The 18370-nt window shown below is 41.1% G+C and overlaps 1 protein-coding gene across 10 annotated transcripts in view; it reads right to left on the bottom strand.

Moving 5' to 3' along the window:
- The window catches only part of wnk2 (WNK lysine deficient protein kinase 2), a 42305-nt gene that overhangs the window by 8622 nt on the left and 15313 nt on the right, over positions 1–18370 (bottom strand). For 7 of the 10 annotated variants that reach the window (XM_081705579.1, XM_081705580.1, XM_035520434.2 and 4 more), the window contains exons 3-19: positions 13168–13388; positions 12772–12929; positions 11843–11931; positions 10580–10799; positions 8045–8318; positions 6202–7097; positions 5331–5408; positions 5103–5141; positions 4565–4732; positions 3761–4192; positions 3287–3386; positions 2868–3046; positions 1754–1794; positions 1456–1618; positions 1224–1340; positions 956–1117; positions 790–841 (exon numbers count right to left, since the gene is read on the bottom strand). In XM_081705579.1, the coding sequence (XP_081561705.1) occupies positions 790–841; positions 956–1117; positions 1224–1340; positions 1456–1618; positions 1754–1794; positions 2868–3046; positions 3287–3386; positions 3761–4192; positions 4565–4732; positions 5103–5141; positions 5331–5408; positions 6202–7097; positions 8045–8318; positions 10580–10799; positions 11843–11931; positions 12772–12929; positions 13168–13388 (3389 nt within the window). The remainder of the gene's footprint in view (positions 1–789; positions 842–955; positions 1118–1223; positions 1341–1455; positions 1619–1753; positions 1795–2867; positions 3047–3286; positions 3387–3760; positions 4193–4564; positions 4733–5102; positions 5142–5330; positions 5409–6201; positions 7098–8044; positions 8319–10579; positions 10800–11842; positions 11932–12771; positions 12930–13167; positions 13389–18370) is intronic. The other 3 variants (XM_035520430.2, XM_035520431.2, XM_035520433.2) reach the window with 3 other exon arrangements.

The following is an 18370-nucleotide window of genomic DNA, read 5'->3' as shown; positions in this document are numbered from 1 at the left end:
ATTCTTCTCAGAGTTCAGTTTTCTGTCTAAATCACTCTGTTGAAGTCCTGAGTCTGGAACTAAGCTGTTGCTGTTATGTATGTATGTATACATTGTGGTTAGGGTTAGGGTCAGGGTCAGGGTTAGGATTAGGGTTAGGGTTAGGGTTAGGGTCAGGGTTAGGGTCAATGTCAGGGTTAGGATTAGGGTTAGGGTCAGGGTTAGGGTCAAGGTCAGGGTTAGGGTTAGGGTCAGGGTTAGGATTAGGTTTAGGGTTAGGGTCAGGGTCAGGGTTAGGGTTAGGGTCAAGGTCAGGGTTAGGGTTAGGGTTAGGGTTAGGGTCAGGGTTAGGATTAGGTTTAGGGTTAGGGTTAGGGTTAGGGTCAGGGTCAGGGTCAGGGTTAGGTTAGGGTTAGGGTTAGGGTCAGGGTCAGGGTCAGGGTCAAGGTCAGGGTTAGGGTTAGGGTCAGGGTTAGGATTAGGATTAGGTTTAGGGTTAGGGTCAGGTTAGGTTAGGTTAGGGTTCGGGTTAGGGTCAGGGTCAGGATCAGGGTCAGGGTTAGGGTTAGGGTTAGGGTCAGGGTTAGGGTCAATGTCAGGGTTAGGATTAGGGTTAGGGTTAGGGTTAGGGTCAGGGTCAGGGTTAGGGTCAGGGTCAGGGTTAGGTTAGGGTTAGGGTTAGGGTCAGGATCAGGGTCAGGGTCAGGGTCAGGGTTAGGGTTTATGTATGTATGTATACATTGTGGTTGTAACATTTTAGTAATTTGTATTGAGCTCCATTCCATTCCTAGTGAGAGTTTGAGAGTTTACCATTTTGCTGATAGACAGGCTGAGATACTCCTTCTTTCTGCCCTTTCCCACCCTGGAAAACACAGCACAAGCAATAAAAGATATAATCCTTAGTAACCCTAAAGCACATCTCCTCCCACTGCCAAGGTCTTGATTTCAAAGAAATCCATATCATATTTTCCCACACCTCATCCCCAGCCCTGCTGAGAGGGTGGCCCTGAAGTGGAGAGGCAGCTGGTCTCTCCCCCTCTACCTCCTCGTTCAGCATGTCCTCAGCCTTGTCCACAATGTCCTTTAGCTGGTCGATGAAGATCTCCTTCTCTATGGGCAAAATGAAGCCATTCTCCACCTAAGTGCACACGATTCAGTGATGCACTGGTATAAAGATCAGTTTTATATTTATTGTCATATTATGAATCTCTTGGATGTGCAGTAATTTGAAACAATGCCCTCACCATGTAAATGGCTATTTCTTCAGGGGCATCTCCATCCAGATCAAATTTGAAGGTCACCATTTTATGATTATGGGTTTCTAGCTGGCATTCTACCATTTTATCGCCTGTATCACAAACCTAATGACGTGAAAGGAAGAGACGGTCAGACGGACAGAGAGAAACAAGGGCATTTATGGGGTTTATGGAGTGCTCATTTTAAAAAAAACAGAGGGTGAAAGGGCGGAAAACTCACATTGAGCATGCTAAGTTTGGGTCTGCTGGCCTTCTCCTGGCGCGAGCGCATGCGGGCAGACTTGCGGTGGTGTTTCCTGGTCTTGCCATCACCTTTCCCTCCGCTCACGGTGCTGTCATAGCCGTCACTCATCTCTTTACCCGAGGCCGCGTCGGAATTCAAACTGGACAACCCACAAGAAGACATCAACTTCTCTAAGGTACACCAGAAGCACATGCATTCATATATTATGCAAAATATGGCATAATATGTCAAAATATGTCATATGACATAAGAGCAAAATTCATGTGCAGTTTACCTGTCACAAGTATAGCTGGGAAGTGGCATGGGGACTGGTTCCTGTAAAACAAATGTAACGAGATCAGTCACAAAAAACTCTGGTAAGGTAAATCTGTTACCTTCATCATGTCACCAGTTAGCCTACCTGAAGTATTTTTGTACATTTATGGACAGAAGGATTCCTTCGTTTTCAAATACCTACTATGATTACCTCAACATTGCAGGATTTCCTCCTTTAAGACTTCACAATCAAATGAAAAACATACTAATGTAAGGCACAACTCTGGTTAGCTAGCCAGAGGAATGTAACCTCTTGTTAACAAGCTAACAACAGCAGATATGAATAGGAGTCATGCCCAGAATCATGGTACATAATACTAGCTGCCAATTATCCCCATAAATTAGGGGAAAAGGGAACAAAGGTGCAAAAACAACTGTCTATGTCTAAATTGAGTAAACTAGTTAGGGGTATTATTTTCCACGCTTCATTTGATATCATGATGAAGTATGATTTTGGACACTGTTAAAGCACATTAAATCCTTCATATTTCCCCAGTGGACTTTCAACTGCACACAGACAACTTCTGACAACTCTTTTCAGTTAAAATAGGTAGAAGATGGAACATGCTACAAAAAACATTTAAAATATTATTTTTATTATAAAGTATTATAACATGACCCTTTGTGGAAATATGCCTTTTGATAATTAGTCTAATAATGGGCTCAATGTACATTAAAAATATTCATAATTAAATAATGAAATATGGCTATTTTGGCCTCATTGCTATTTTTAAACCACAAATATTGCAACATTACACTGAATTGAATTTCTCCCACCAATAGTTATGCTATACCAAAAATACTACGTACGATTTTACTATAACTCAAGTAAAATTCAAATGGAGCATGTTCTACTCTCACCCAAGCACCGGATTTGTGTATTTTGTCTATGACTGCATTACAATGCCCATGTTACTTTCCCATGACTGCACTGACATTAATGCTCCCTTAGTGCATTGTTCACATCTATAATGGTTATGATATTCCAGATCTGTCAATGCTGTACTGTGCCATGACTGCTCTGACATTATACGTCCTCTCTGAGTGTGCGACTATAACAGAGTTGGGTCTACCTCCTGGCTGGGCTCAGATGGAGGGTGAATGAATCCTGATGTGGTGTCTGGGAACTGATGAGTGCTGCTGCTGGATCCACCGCCACTTTCAACCACAGCCGCTGCCATCTGGCCTCCAGCAGGCTGCAGAGAAAGTGCAGGGCTCTCGGGGGCAATCTGCTGGGGTCTGACTGCAACAGCTGGATGATATTTCATTACAGTGTAATATCAAATAAAGACATTTTGAAGCTGGTGATATAATACCAAAACAAACACAACACCTTCTAATTCATCAACATTCATTTACTCATTATGTCTTACATAATACATTGGCAAATTATATTATTTGAGGTACACACATTGAGTTGCATATATAATAGCTATTAAACTACCCTCATAATACTTTAAATGTGATATAAAGTTAAGACTATAACACCTACCACTGCTGGGCACAGTAAAAAGTGCAGGCTCAGGTTCCTCTCTGTGTGGAGCAGACTGGACATGAGTTAGTTCGGCATGGGTGTGCACCAGGCTGTCCTCCTGGGGAGGAAGAGGATGGCACGTTGGGCTTTACTCTGATATTTGATTCCTTTCCATTCCATTCCAACAGACGTCACAGTTTGGCTCTGAACTACTTAACATGCACTGCAGCACCATCAGTGAGCACCACTCCTCCCCAGACCTGACCTCAACACTGCTACAGTTAAAGCCACCCTTCTGATAAAGCCCTTCTGTAGACTCCACCTGTCCATAAGTAGTGTGTTTTTCTAAAACATCACTATATTAACATGTGCAAAAGTGGACTTTGTAAATGAAGATTTGTTCAGGCCTGCTTAGCAGCAGCACAATGGCAGAAACAGCACAGATCATTGTTTGTGTCCTTGTGCAGAACAATGGACTGAAACAGCATGTACCTGTGCAGGTGGAGCAGAGACGCAAGGGTTTGGCGGCTGAACGAAGCATGGAGGCTGTGACAGTGCAGGACAGAAGGCTAGCGATGGCTGGGTGGGTTGGGGCTTTGGCGGTGGGGCAGAAGAGTACCCCTGCTGCTGTTGCAGCGGGGCAAGGGATGGGGGATGGGCCATTCCCAGGAGTGGGATGGAGGCTGGTAAGCCCAGAGGAGCAGCTACAGGGGTTTGGGGTGTACCTGCTCCAGATATGGTGCTCACAGCCTGAGTGGGGGCGAGAGGCAGTAGGGCATGAATTGGGGCGGTCGAGTGGTAGGGTGTGGGTGTAAGAGGGGCACTGCTGGGGTACGGGGAGGAGTATGGGATAGGGGAAATGGGCCTTGCCTCACTTCCGGTAGGAGTGCCCACTGTGGGCAAAACAGGGTATGGTGAAGGGAACTGAGGAAGAAAAAAAATTAAACAAAAATAAACAGAATTAGGAAACCACTGGATTCTTCACTAAGTGGCCTATAAGGGCACATCATTACAAGTTCCTAATTTTCAGGATATTCAGTGGTAGTTTGGGAATTTGGTGTGGTAAATTGGTAAGGACATTCTGTGAATTTTGATTTTACAATTAATTCCAGAACACTGTGGTCACGTAGTATAAAAGATGTTTTATTTCAAATTTGGAGGCCACGTAATGTGAAAGCAGCATAAGCTAAGACTGAGCTCAACAGATATCCGTCCCGCAAGGGTATGCCAAATCTGGGATTTTAGGAATACATTAGGCTGAAAACATGACCGTGAGTTTTTGTTTAATTTACATACCTGAGTGGAAATCTGAAGAGGTTGGATAATGGGTGTGGTATGAACACTTGGCTGTGGTTGAGAAAGAGGAGTACTGCTGAGCATAGTGGATGCTGATTGGAGCAGGTGCTGAGGATGGGGCTGTACATCTGAAGGTGGCTCCACAACTGGCTGCAGAGTTGCTAAGGTCTAGAAGCAAGAGATGGAGCTCAGTGAAACTGCTTTCACACTCATGTTGCCCAGGTGCGCATGAGGTTTTCTCTGAAAATGCTCCCCAAAACAGTTTTGGAACTCTGTTTCCAAAAATGGTAACAGTGTTAACAGTGGGGAGAAAATGCGTCTGCTAGCTTTCAATAATTATCATTAGCAACATTTTTGGAGTAAGTGTTTCTTAACCAATGTGAAAATGTAGTTTATTTCAAATGAAATGGTCTATTAAGATATTTTAAGCATTGAAATCAGTGCATTATTCCCATTGAAAATGGTGATCCAAAGGCCAATGACTGAGAGCTTAGAGACAGGAAGATGAGGGTGGATCTACAGGTCTGAGACGGTCTACCTGGGACAGCAAAGCTGCAGGATGGAGATAGAGGTGAAACTGAGAGAAATAAAAACACAAGAAGGAAGAAGAAGCTAAATTAAAATACTAAGCCACTACACCATGAAAACAAAAGCAAGCTTACATGGATACACAGATGCTACACACACAAACATTTAGTATGAAGCTATACTGTTGTTTTGAGCGGATGGTCCTTTGTAAGCTACATAATGACTGTATGAATCTTACCTCTTGTGCTGACAGTGTAGTTGGAGCTGGTGTTGCTGGAGCAGACATAGTCTGAGAATTGACCACTGTAGCAGTGGGCTGAAAAACACAAAGACTTTTACAGAAACTGACTGTGAATTTGACAATAATGGGAACACTGCTTAAAGACTGCTAAACCCAAAATCAACTAAAAGGCTAATAATAAATGAAAGATTGTGAGTAGTTAATGTTACATAAATCTTGCTTGGTGGCTCAATAGTTATCATTTAGTGTCATCTGCAATCATATTTGCTTGTTTTGGGAATGCGTGTTTTGATGTGACCACGGGAATTATTAGCTAAAGTTTGAGAGGAGACAAAGGGATGAACTACAGCAAGCTTGATGAAGTGAGTTAAAACAGAAACCAGGAGAGGCTGCTGGAGATAGCTCTGTTCAGTAATTTGCAACAGAGAATCAGTTGCATTTTGTTATCTTTTTTATACTTTCTGTAGTCTTTTTGTGGCCTTTTAGAAATATATTCTTGCAAAAACATTTAATATAAACTATAGTGTTCTGAAAGCATGTTCCGTTAAGACTTAATATAGGACAGGACAGAGGTACTGCCATATCTGGTACCAATCAATTTTGTGAGGGACAAGAGAGAATCTTGGAACTCACAAGGAATACTCCCGCGTTGCTAAATAGTCAGCCACAGATAAAAAATAAGAACACATGCATGATTCCTATGTAAAATTAAAAAAATAATAAAAAAACCCCACAAATCTTAAAAAAAAAGAAAAAAAGATATAAATTAAGAGTAGGCAAGATTATTATGTTTTATTTTGGGGTTTAGGTTTGGGGGTTTTGAGGGTGTTGTAACTACAATAAAAAGGGAACTTCAACGTTGTCTTACTGGGGGAGACTGCTGGTAAAGGCTCTGATGCAGCTGGACTGATGCCTGTGGAAGGGATCCTTGGTGTATCAGTTTAGAAGACTGCTGATAAGTTCCCTGGTGCAGCTGTGCCCCATGGTGCAACTGGGCAGTTGCTTGGTGCTGATGCATCAGAACACTTGCTTGTGGTTGTACACCAGGCATTTGCTGGATCCCATGGACAAACTGGGCAGCAGGCTGTTGCTGCTGGGCCCCATGATGCAAGTGGAGAGTAGGTTGTTGCTGGGCCTCCTGATGCAGCAGGGTACTTGGCTGTTGCTGGGCCCCTCGAAGCAGCTGGGCAGGTTCAGGCTGCTGCAGAGTCTCTTGCTGATGCTGGACTACAGATTGATGTTGGACCCCCGGATGTAGCTGAGTAACAAGCTGCTTTTGGGCCTCATGGTGCAATTGAGGTGTAAGCTGTGGCTGGGCTCCCTTGTGCAGCTGGGGTATAAGCTGTTGCTGGGCCCCCTGATGCAGCTGAGGTGTAAGCTGTGGCTGGGCCCCCTGATGCAGCTGAGGTGTAAGCTGTGGCTGGGCCCCCTGATGCAGCTGAGGTGTAAGCTGTGGCTGGGACCCCTGATGCAGCTGAGGTGTAAGCTGTGGCTGGGCCCCCTGATGCAGCTGAGGTGTAAGCTGTGGCTGGACCCCCTGATGCAGCTGAGGTGTAAGCTGTGGCTGGGCCCCCTGGTGCAGCTGTGGTGTAGACTGTGGCTGGGCCCCCTGGTGCAGCTGAGGTGTGAGATGAGCCAGGAGCTGTGCTGGAGGGCTAAGGGGCCTCTGGGAAGTGGAGATAGACTCTGGCAGGGACTGGTAGGGAATGCTGTGCTGGTTGCTCAAAGCATCTGTAATCACTGCGGAGCTGGTGATGCTGTCTGCTGCAAAGATAAGGTGAATGCAAAACAAATGCAAACGTTTACACATTCCCCATCACAAAGTATTGTGACCTCAAAACTGATTGTTTTTATCTGTGTTTAAAGGTATATTCACTGTAATGAAAGCTTTTGAAATATATCTCTCAGATGATCTCTGCACCACACAGCAGTCTGGAACTCTAAACATGCTTTTCTATGTAAAAGTCAATAATTAAAGCTGTTAAAGTGGAAGCAGATTTGTAATTGCAGAAGACACAGCTGTGGGTGAGAGATTGTTTCATGGTCATTTAAAGGTTCACTGATAAGTCATTCTGCTGACTCACTTGTGCTGTGAAACTCTGCAGCTAGCCATAAATTCTTAGACCTGTTTAAGACTGCCTCCCTCTCCCTCTCCATCATTTCCACCAAGGCTGTCCGGATTTCTACCTCACCCTGCAGCCAATGTCAAATTATTTTCCAATGTTTATGTTTGCGTAAGAGTTCAGTGAGTTTGCAAGTTGGCCAAAAGGAACTGTGAGCCTTGGCTCAATTGTCTGTCGATTAAAGCTGTAACAATACACTGATTCAGTCCATCACATCGATTTACCGGCACAGTTACAATTCTGTACCCACTACAATATATCAAAATTGGTATGCACTGTTAATTTTACAAGCAAATTCTAATCTAAGTCTAAGAACATTTAGTGCAGTGATGTACACAACTGCAGTGTGATTTTTAAAAATTGCACTTTGATTTTATTCAGTGGGAGGTGGGTAATGGGTGAAGCTTATTGTTTTCTTGACAACAATAGTTAATTATGAAAAACAGGTACCACACAATTAAATACTTCAGATGACATTAATTCAATGCTTTGTTGTATTGCAAATCAGTTCTGTATTTTACAATAATCAGAACAAAAACCTTGGCTCTTTTTATCCATGTGTAACATGCAGGAATTGCAGCTGCTCACATGTTGTGGTAGTAGCAGTACTGCTGGGGGTGTTAGAGAGAAGAGTCATGGGCACACTGTCAGCCTCCTCGGGCTCAGTTCGGTTACCCTGTGCTAACCCAGCAGGGGCATCCTGAGGCACAGCATTCGTCTGGGTCCTAGCGCCCTTCTCTTCCATCTCACCCTCACTCCCGAACACTGTCCTCTCCCTGCGCCACTTTATCAGAGCCACACGGTCCCGGATCGATTTACTAACAATCTTCACATCACTTTCCAAGAAGAAGCCAGAGTCAACCTTCGGAATATAAAATACAAGTCATTTTTTTCATTTTTGAAGTCAGCTAAAACAAGTGTCATTTTCTGAAATAGAGGTTCCTCTTTGAACTGGAAATGCATCAATTTACTATTATACTGTTAAAGTCAAAACTATTAGCCAAAAATAAGGAGCTATAGAGCAATTCCCTAAAAATCTGTCCAATATAAACACAATTTGTAAAACTTTACAGAGTAAAACATTACAATCAATGCAAAGGCCTCCATTTATTACCTTTTAGATTTTTAAAAAAAATATTCAAGTTTGATATATAACAAAATGTAATGAAAATTTGGGTGGTCAAAATTATTAGTCCCCATGTGAATTCTTCAAGAAAATGTAGCAATTTTAAATATTTAGCCTTGAACCGCACCTGAACCACATCTGGTGCTATCAGTTAGCATTGAACTCTATTAAATGGGCTTCATTGAACAGGGCTACTGACACTTAAAGGATAAATTGAGAGGCACCACTCTTACATTCTTTGTAACAAGTAATTTAATCAAAAAGCAAAATAAATGTAATCTAATAATTGAATCAAAAAACAAGCAAGTCTGAACTGCGGATTGAAGGTAGTTTATCCCCATCTTAAGTGGGGCGGTTATACTATGGTAATGACATTTTCAATAGCTATGCCATTTCCAAGCATTTCGTGATGTCCAGAACAGCTGTATGTTGAATCATTGCAACGTACAAGAAGACACATGCTGTTAGAAACAAATCTGGGTGTGGTCGCTAGCACAAGACATCAAAAACTTTGGAGAGGAAAATAATCTGATATGCCAACAAGAACCCCCATATCTGTGTGAAGATGATTTTCAAGTTTCATAGGAAGACTATTGTAGGGCTCTTCACCATGGTGGGCTTTGAGGTCCTCACCCAAAGAAAGCTACATTGCTCACACAGTGGCACATTAAATCAAGACTGAAATTTGTCTGTAACCATTTGAAACATGGGGGTGAATTTTGGAAATCTACACTTTGGTCTCATGAGACTAAATTAGTGATGTTCAGGCACATGGATGATGTTGCTGTTGTTTAGTGAAGGAGGAGAGAGGTCTTCAAACCTAAAAACACAATTTCCACAGTTAAGCACAGTGAACATAATGCTGTGGGGAGGTTTTGCTGCTTCAGGCATAGAGAACCTTGCTGGGGTCATGAAGAACGAAGATTATGTTGACATTTTGTATGCTTTGATAATGTGAAGAAATCTGCTGCCAATCTAGCTTTAGGACATTGTTGGGTCTTTCAGCAAGACAATGACCATAAGCGCAATCCAACTTGATCCAACTTGTGAAGGACATCAAAATCAAAGTGGCTCTCTCAAAGCCCAGATCTCAATCATATTGTTAATATCTGGTGTGAGCTCAAGATTAAGGTCCATGCTCAATAACCATGTAATTTTGATGATCTGGAAAAATTTGCCATTGACGAATGGGCTAAGATCTCTTAACAGACATGTGCCAATCTAGTTAGGAACTACAGTAACAGTTGTGAGTCATCAAAGTTACACTACTGACTACCAGTTGTCAGAAGGCTAGACATTTTTGTTTTTTCTTGTTTCCATTTAGTACATCAATAAAATATCTTTGTGGAGATATTGTCTTTGAGTTAATTATACTATAAACTCTTTTGTACCAGTAATTTCCTTAAGAAAAGATAATGGATTTGTTCAATTTCATAAAGGGGCTAATAATTTTGACCTTAACTGTATGTAGTTGTTTGTAATAAAATAATCAACCTGAGTATATGACAACTTGTTTATATATATATTTAGTTCATGGCTGCCTTACACGGTATCTGTGTAATTTTAACTTTGATAATTATTAAGTCCCAATAGTCAATCCAAAGCTCAGACTCATGTTACAGTTAATTAAATTGTATTAATAACATTAGACCTCCATAGACAAGGCAGGGTGTCACCCAATCTATGTATCCTAGGACAGATTAGTTCCAACTGCACTACTTTCTGACAATGAGATCAGTGACCATTCTCCATGATGATTCATCAATGAATCCAATTCTTGTTAAATAATTTTTAACTTGCTGTCTTCCTTTGTTTTTAGAGTTTGACATGTAAAATATGGAAAGCCTGCTGATATATTTTGTTCTTCCTTTCAGTAAAGGAACCTCCAGACAACCAGAATAAGAGGGAAATACAGGTCTGTTACCAGACATGAAATATAAGCTCAAATATTTAGTGTACATATATTTTCAAAATGTGATGGTTTCCTCTATGATTACCATTTCTTGGGCGACTCCCTCTGGGACCTCTCTCTCAAGGTCAAAGGTGAACTCGATAGCGCCACTGTCCTTGTACTTCCCTTTCAGCTTCCTTGCGTCCTCCACCCACAGTCTGAGAGCGATCGACGCCTTCTTACCATCATCTTCCTCAGCGAGTTCCACCCTTACTCCGGTGTCTTCCGCAAAGAAGGCATGATTCAGCAGATCCTTAATGGAGTATCTAGGAAGAGAGAAAGGGGCTGCTAAGATGGGTTCACATGGGCCTGTGACTCTTTCCTGCAACCGATGTATATCTGAGCCTTTCCTTAAAGTTTCCTTAAAAAGAAACCGTAAACTAATAGTGCTTTAGAGCAACATCAGTGTGATATCACAAACAGTTAAGCACATGATAACAGGTAAGAAGAGCTGATACATGCGTGCACATACAAACACACACACACACACACACACACACACATACACATTTACAACTTGAATACAGGTTCAAGCTATGTTCACAAAATAGATTTTTCTCATCTTTACCTAATCAGATTTGTGTGATTTAACACACTACATGCAGTTGTTAAAACCTCGAGGAAAAGAGCATACGCAGAAAAATAACATTTCACATTGTTACAGAGACAAAACAGTGTGAAACTCCTCACCACTCCCACAGTACAAACCAGTATGTCCCTCCAGACAATCTAGATAAAGGTGGCACAATGGTGTGATGGAAGAAGAATACATTTGGAAGGCAAACAGCTTTACAAAATGTTTTAAAAATGAGAATATTTTTTAAAAAAAATTTAAATGCCTGTCCGTGTATTTAGAACAGATTCAAGCCAGACTTGAATTTATTTATATATATAAAAACAGGAGTGTCATAAACTGAATAGAATACATCTGGGCAGCAGTGATATCAGCTCTAATGTTTGATACATTACTCTGGTGGAGCACAGCTGTTGTAGTAAAGCGCATTAGTCATATGAGAATCTGTGCATGAGTGGAAGGACAGCATGTATTGTGCAACATGAAGAGTGGTAATCATTTAGCCTTTGTGCTCAGTGTCAGGTCAACCCTCAGTTTTCAGAGGAAGAGTTCTCTCTTACCTTAATGTTTCTCCACCATGAGGAAAAGAAGTGGTATGATATTACCCTTTCATTTTAAGATGGTTTATTTTCTCCCAATAAGTTAATTGATCAAAAAACAATCAACTAGTCAATCAGTCAGTCAGTCAGTCAGTGCACTGATGCTGATGCAGTAGCCGTGGAGATGTGATCTCACCTCTCCTCCCAGCGATGGCGGATACACTCTCCTATGATTTCCTTAATCTCAGGCACCATCACCTTATTGTAACTGGCTGGCTTTACTCCCTGTACATGTAGCAAACAGAAACACTGTGTGTATCAGTGGGGCTCAACGCACCACACACATTTTAACAAGTGTGAATATCTTTAACATAGGCCATAAAACCTTTCCACAAATTGTCTACAATTAAACAAAATTACACTTTTAGTTTCTACCCATCCTGTTAATTTCAATAAGATTACATTTATATCTTTTTCGCTAACACTTCTACCCAAAGCTACTTACAATTATGACTGAGTACAACTTGAGGGTTAAAGGCCTTGCACAGGGGCCCAACAGTGGTAACTTGGCAAAGGTGGGGCTTAAACCATCAACCTTCCAATTATAAGTCAAGTACCTTAACCACTGAGCTACTACTGACTAACTGATCTAATCCCAGTTGTAGTTAATTCTGTATTCTGTTTCATCTATATTAAGCACCTTTATTTCCAATTGTTTAAAATACAATTTTAAGTGTTGTTCTTTTAGAAGAAGTTTATCAGAATAAGTCTATATACCTACACATGCAAACACCTAAACAACACTAAAACATTTTAATTGTGATTTCTGCAAAAAAAAAGAAAAGATTTAAAGGAATGAACAGAAGAGACAAAAAAGTGATGTTTATTTTTGTTTTTTAACTAGTACAAAAGCCTTGTTCTGTCTCTGTACAGTAATGTTGCTTGTACTCCAGAGAAGAGAAAAAAATGTGCAAAGTGATGTCGTCCTAGTTCAAAGTGATTCATCATATTGACATGCAAAATCAATACCTGTCTGAGCCCTAAAAATATCATAAAGTTTTAAAAACTCTAACGCAGCTGAAAGATAGTTCTGAGTCAGATTGCATAATAGCCATGGCAACTCACACTGGTGACTTTACGGTAGATCTGCGCAGCGTTCTGGCACTCGGAGTATGGGTACTCGGATGTGGCCATCTCCAGCATGCACATGCCAAAGGCATAGACGTCCACAGCCTCGTCATAGTGCTCCTCATACATCTCTGGAGCCATGAATTCAGGAGTGCCTGCCAGGTACCACAGACACACATGCCACTCAGGCAACACAATACAAACAGGCCCTGCCATATCAGGACTAGTGAAGACTATCCAAGACTTCAGAAGATTATAAGAAGCTTTTGAAAATAAAGACACCTAGAAAGTGTTATTCTATGTAGTGTACACAGTCTGTAGCAGAATATAAATTAGAGGGTTTTATTAGAAGAATTCTTTGAGCAAAATTCTTTGAAAACTGCTGGTCATTACCAATGACGCTTTTAGCGAATGAGGCCCTCTTCAGTGTAGCCAGGCCAAGGTCCCCAATCTTAACAGAGCCTGTGGGGCCTGTTATGAAGATGTTGTCACACTTTAGGTCCCGGTGTATGATGGGAGGGGTCCGTGTGTGCAGGAAGTGAAGACCCTTGAGGATCTGCCTGCACCAGCTCCGAAGGACTTTGGGCTTCATCACCTTGAAGCGTTTCAGGTACCTACAGCAGAGAACACCTCTGAGTTGCTGTGATGCTGCTTCCTGTTTTCAAAACTGTTTTGTGCCAACACCACTGTTTAGGCATACTAGCCCTTACTGCTTTCTTACTTTTTATCAATTTTTTCCTTGGACTTATCTTCATCCTGGAAATCGGCAACTTCCACTAGGCATTGACAACTACTCTATCATCAAAAACTACAACCAAAGAACTACCCAAAAACGGAAGTAATGTTAACATTTTTCTTTTTCTATTATAGCCGCTTCCACGCTTCTTCAGTGGGCAGAGTGCAACATAGCTATTTTTCGTCCATCATTAGCAATAGTTTTATCTGTGAGAAATGTACATTAATTGCTAGTCTGATGGAGAAGACTTTAGCTCCAGAGGTCCGCAACCAGACCTTAGAAAGTGTTAGACCTATTGAGGAAACAGAAGTACCAGTTCTGGATGCCTTAAGCAAAGTTAACATGTCCTCAAGTCCAGCACTACAGCCCTTGCAGTGGGGTGAATGGGTGATTTTATGGCGAGATAGACGGGCTTCTGCTCGCCCACAGGAGCGCTACACTTCTCCCATTCGTGTGTCCAACAGATTTGCCCCACTCAGTGAGGCACCTGCTGAGAAGCCTGTTGAAAGTGCTCAATCATCTGCTGTTCACTACATTACGTCAACCGAGGTTCATCATATTGACACTGTCTATTCCACAAGATAAGCAAAAATACAGAAAACTAAGAAAAACATGTCTTAACAATCTAATTAGTATTAAAGTAACTGATTCATAGAACACTGCCTGCACCTTTTATCTAAAGCTGGGTTTACTAAATGTTAGATTCCTAAAGTGCTCATGATAAATGAAATCCTAACAGATCATAGATTTAATGTACTTTGTCTAACAGAAACCTGGATCAAGCCAAATGAGAACAAAGCTTTAAACGAAGGGTATCTTTCTGGCTACAGCTATGTACACGTCCTCATCTAACTGGCCATGGAGGCAGTATTGCAGGTATTTATACTGACAAATTAAGCATAAACCAGAAAGCTGGTTATGATTTTGAATCCTTTGAAATTATTTTTACTAGCATAAATGATGTAGACAGTAATAAGAAACCCAACCAGCCTCTTCCACTAATTGGCATCCACAGGCCACCAGGACCCTACTCAGAACGTATTAATGAACTTGCAGTTTTCCTCTCTAATCTAGTCACTCTAGAAGAAGGAGCCATTATTGTTGGTGATTTCAATATTCACCTTGATAGTGCCCAAGACCCTCTGAGATTAGCCTGTAGTTCTATATTAGAATCAATTGGTTTCACCCAATGTATAAGAGAACCAACACAGTCTGGTTGACATACGCTTGACTTAATACTGACATATGGTGCAGACATAGAGAACATAGTCATACTACCCCAGTCTGATGCCATTTCAGACCATTCCCTCAATTCACTTGAATTACATATGAGCCACAATATTGTAACCTCGACTTGCTACCACACCAGATGCACGATTACATCAGCCACTGCATCTAGATTTATTGCAAATTTCCCAGACTTATCATTTGTGATTAGGATACCCTCCAAACCCCCGGATCTTGATCAAATGACTGAATGTTTAGAGTCAGTATTCCGCTGCACACTCAGTGATGTTTCTCCACAAAACATTTGGGACAAAAACTTAGTACCTTGGTATAATGATCACATTTAAAATTTAAAAGAGAATGTCAATGGCACCACACTAAACTTATAGTCTTCCAGCTTGCATGGAAGGAGAACCTTCTCAAGTACAGAAAGTCACTTATTACCACTTGAACAGCTCATCTCTCCACCCTAATAGAAAATAACAATAATCCTAGATTTATTTTTAGTACAATTGCACATCTAACTAGGAATAAAGCTGACACGAATGCTCAGAATACAACATCATACATAGTAATAAGTTCATGAATTTCTTTAATGAGAAAATTAAGCACATTAGAGATAGCATTCTGAGTATTAACGTGACATCAGGCAGCTACTTAGGGATCAAAACAACCAAGCCAAAAAAGACTTTTATACCTATCCAAGTGCCTGAACTTATATTTGATCTTGCACTCAAAATCCTCCACATGCTTACTAGAGCCACTACCCACACACTTTCTTAAGGAAATCCTACCTGAAGTAATTTAACCTTTACTAAACATAATAAACTCCTTTGAACATTGGCTCCATACATAAATCATTCAAATTTGCAGTAATCACACCACTTATCAAAAAACTAACCTCGACCCATGTCAGCTGTCAAACTACAGGCAGATCTCAAACCTTCTATTTATTTCCAATGTCTTAGAAAAAGCTGTAGCTCAGCACCTAAGCTTATACCTGAATCAGAACCAGATACATGAAGTCTTTCAGTAAGGGTTTCAGCCTCATCATAATACAGAGACAGCACTGATTAAAGTAGTTAATGACCTGTTGTTGGCTTCTGACCCTTGCTTATATTGCTTGATCTGAGTGCAGCATTTGACACTATAGATCACAACATTTTATTAGATAGACTTGAAAATGTTGTTGGGATTAGGGGAATAGCCCTTTCCTGGTTTAAATCTTATCTAGCTGGTCACTATCAGTTTGTTAACGTAAATGGAGACTTCTCAGCATACACCAAGGTTAGCTATTGTGTCACACAAGGATCTGTTCTAGGGCCTCTGCTTTTTTCTTTATGTATATACTACCTCTAGGTGACATTCTACATAAACACTGTGCTAGTTTCCACTGCTACGCTGATGATAATCAGCTATATGTCTCAGCCAAACCAGAGGACATATATCAGCTTAGTATTACTGACAAATGCATAAAGGATGTCAGACACTGGATGCTGAGGAACTTTCGCTCACTTGATCCTGACAAAACAGAGGTGCTTCAATTAGGCCCACAGAGAGCTAGGTAGTCCTCACTCTCTAATTACTCAATAAACCTCAATGGTCTCCCAATCACATCTTCTCTAATAGTTAAAGATCTTGAAGTGATTATTGATCCCAGTCTCTTGTTCGAAGCTCATGTAAATAATATTTCTAGGACCGCCTTTTTCCACCCCAGGAACATTAGATTAGGTTTATACTCTCCTCACATGATGCAGAAAAGCTAGTCCATGCATTTATTACTTCAAGATTGGACTACTTTAATGCCTTACTATATGGCTGTACCACTAAGTGCCTAAACAAGTTCCAGCTAGTTCAAAATGCAGCAGCCAGACTTCTTACTAGAACTAGAAAATTTGATCACATCACGCCTATCTTAGCTACTTTACATTAGCTCCTAGTAAAATGTCATATTGATTATTATCACGGGACACTTCCCCCCACCCCCTGCGGTACGGCCTGCTGCGTGCAGGGGGTTTCACCTTGTTTGTAACCACGCCCTTGGTAAGTGCACGCACCTGTACGGGGTTTAATGTCTTGTGTCTTTTGTCTATTTAAATCTCTGATAGTGTGTGTACTATGTTGGTCATTGTGAGTCTGCAGTTGTATGTAAATACTTGTGTGTAGTCCGTGTTAAAACATTATTGTAGTCTGTGTTTAGTTAAATGTGTACGTAATGTCTGACATTAATGTTGTGTGTGAGTGCAACCGTTATTCATGTGTTATGTCAATAAATGTCTCACTATATCGAGGGAGTCTGTGTGTCCTGCTCCACGCCCTTCGGCACTCAGACCAGCAGAGTCGTTACAATTATAAAATGCTTCTAATGACCTTCAAAGTACTGAATGGTCTTGCCCCACAGTACCTTAGAGAAGACTTCGATCCACAATCCACCACGTCTTCTTAGATCAAAAGGTGCAGGCTCTTTACTAGTACCAAGAATAAGAAAATCTACCGCAGGGGGCAGAGCCTTTTCCGATAAAGCTCCACACTATGAAATAAACTTCCTGTAAATGTTCGAGACTCAAAGACAGTCTCAATATTTAAGGCTAGGCTGAGAACCTATCTGCACAGTCAGGTATTTTAATAACTAATTCCCATCTTAGGAAAAGGTGTATGACCTGGGGGTCCATGGTCATTGAGAGTTATGGTAAACTGGGATGTTATAATGCTGTCACTTCACCTCTTTTTTCGTGCACATTATAGTTCCCTAATTTATGCACTCTCGTACCAGGACATGCCTAATAATCTATTCTCTTTTTCTGCTGAGGTACACCTACCCAACTACTTCTCCGTTGCCCTTGATGGATGTTCGCGTGTGGGATGGGTTTCGGACACACACACACCATCTGCACCAGACTAGGACTTCTAGAAAGCCGGACTACGGACTAAACATTAATTGCTTATTTTTTCATTTTATTATTTTTTTCTCTTTCACTATTTATTCTACTCCCCACTGTCTATATTGTTACTATTGTGGTAACCATTGTCGGCCAGAGGAGGATGGGCCCCCCCTCTGAGTCTCGGTTCGTCTCAATGTTTCTTCATCATGCTCTGGGGAGTTTTTCTTTGCCACTGTCACCCTTGGCTTACTCACTGGGGGCTTGGACTCAGACATTTGTAAAGCTGCTTTGTGACAACATCTGTTGTAAAAACTGTTTGTCTTGCTCATGAAGGCCCATAGGTGATTAGCTGAAGCAGGACTTACAGCAGAGGAGACATGAACATGCACAGTTCATGGGCTGCTCCTGGTAGCCACTTCAATACGCACTTAAGATTAAGTCTTTTCTTATCAGAAAAAATGGATTTACAATGGGGAATCTCTACTGACTGTTGCAATTAAAGGCTAGGCCTGCTGTTAGTCTTTAACACCTCAACGTTCTCACAGGTAGCAATGTCAGATACTGTGAGCAGGTAAGATATAAAGACAATATGCTAAGGTTTATCACAAACAAAATGAAATAAAATCCAACGAAAACTTATCAGTCAAAAAAAATTCCAATTTCTTCAGATAATTTTTTCAGATAAAGTTTCCCAGTTGGAAAGCCAATGAGCTTGGCCACAATATTAGTGATCTTTCATGTTAAAAATGCG

This window comes from Electrophorus electricus, chromosome 22 (genome assembly GCF_041902795.1).
Source record: "Electrophorus electricus isolate QZ-2024a chromosome 22, ASM4190279v1, whole genome shotgun sequence".
Taxonomy (NCBI): domain Eukaryota; kingdom Metazoa; phylum Chordata; class Actinopteri; order Gymnotiformes; family Gymnotidae; genus Electrophorus; species Electrophorus electricus.
The sequence above is the reverse complement of the archived record's forward strand: the minus strand, read 5'-3'. Positions and strand labels throughout refer to the sequence as shown.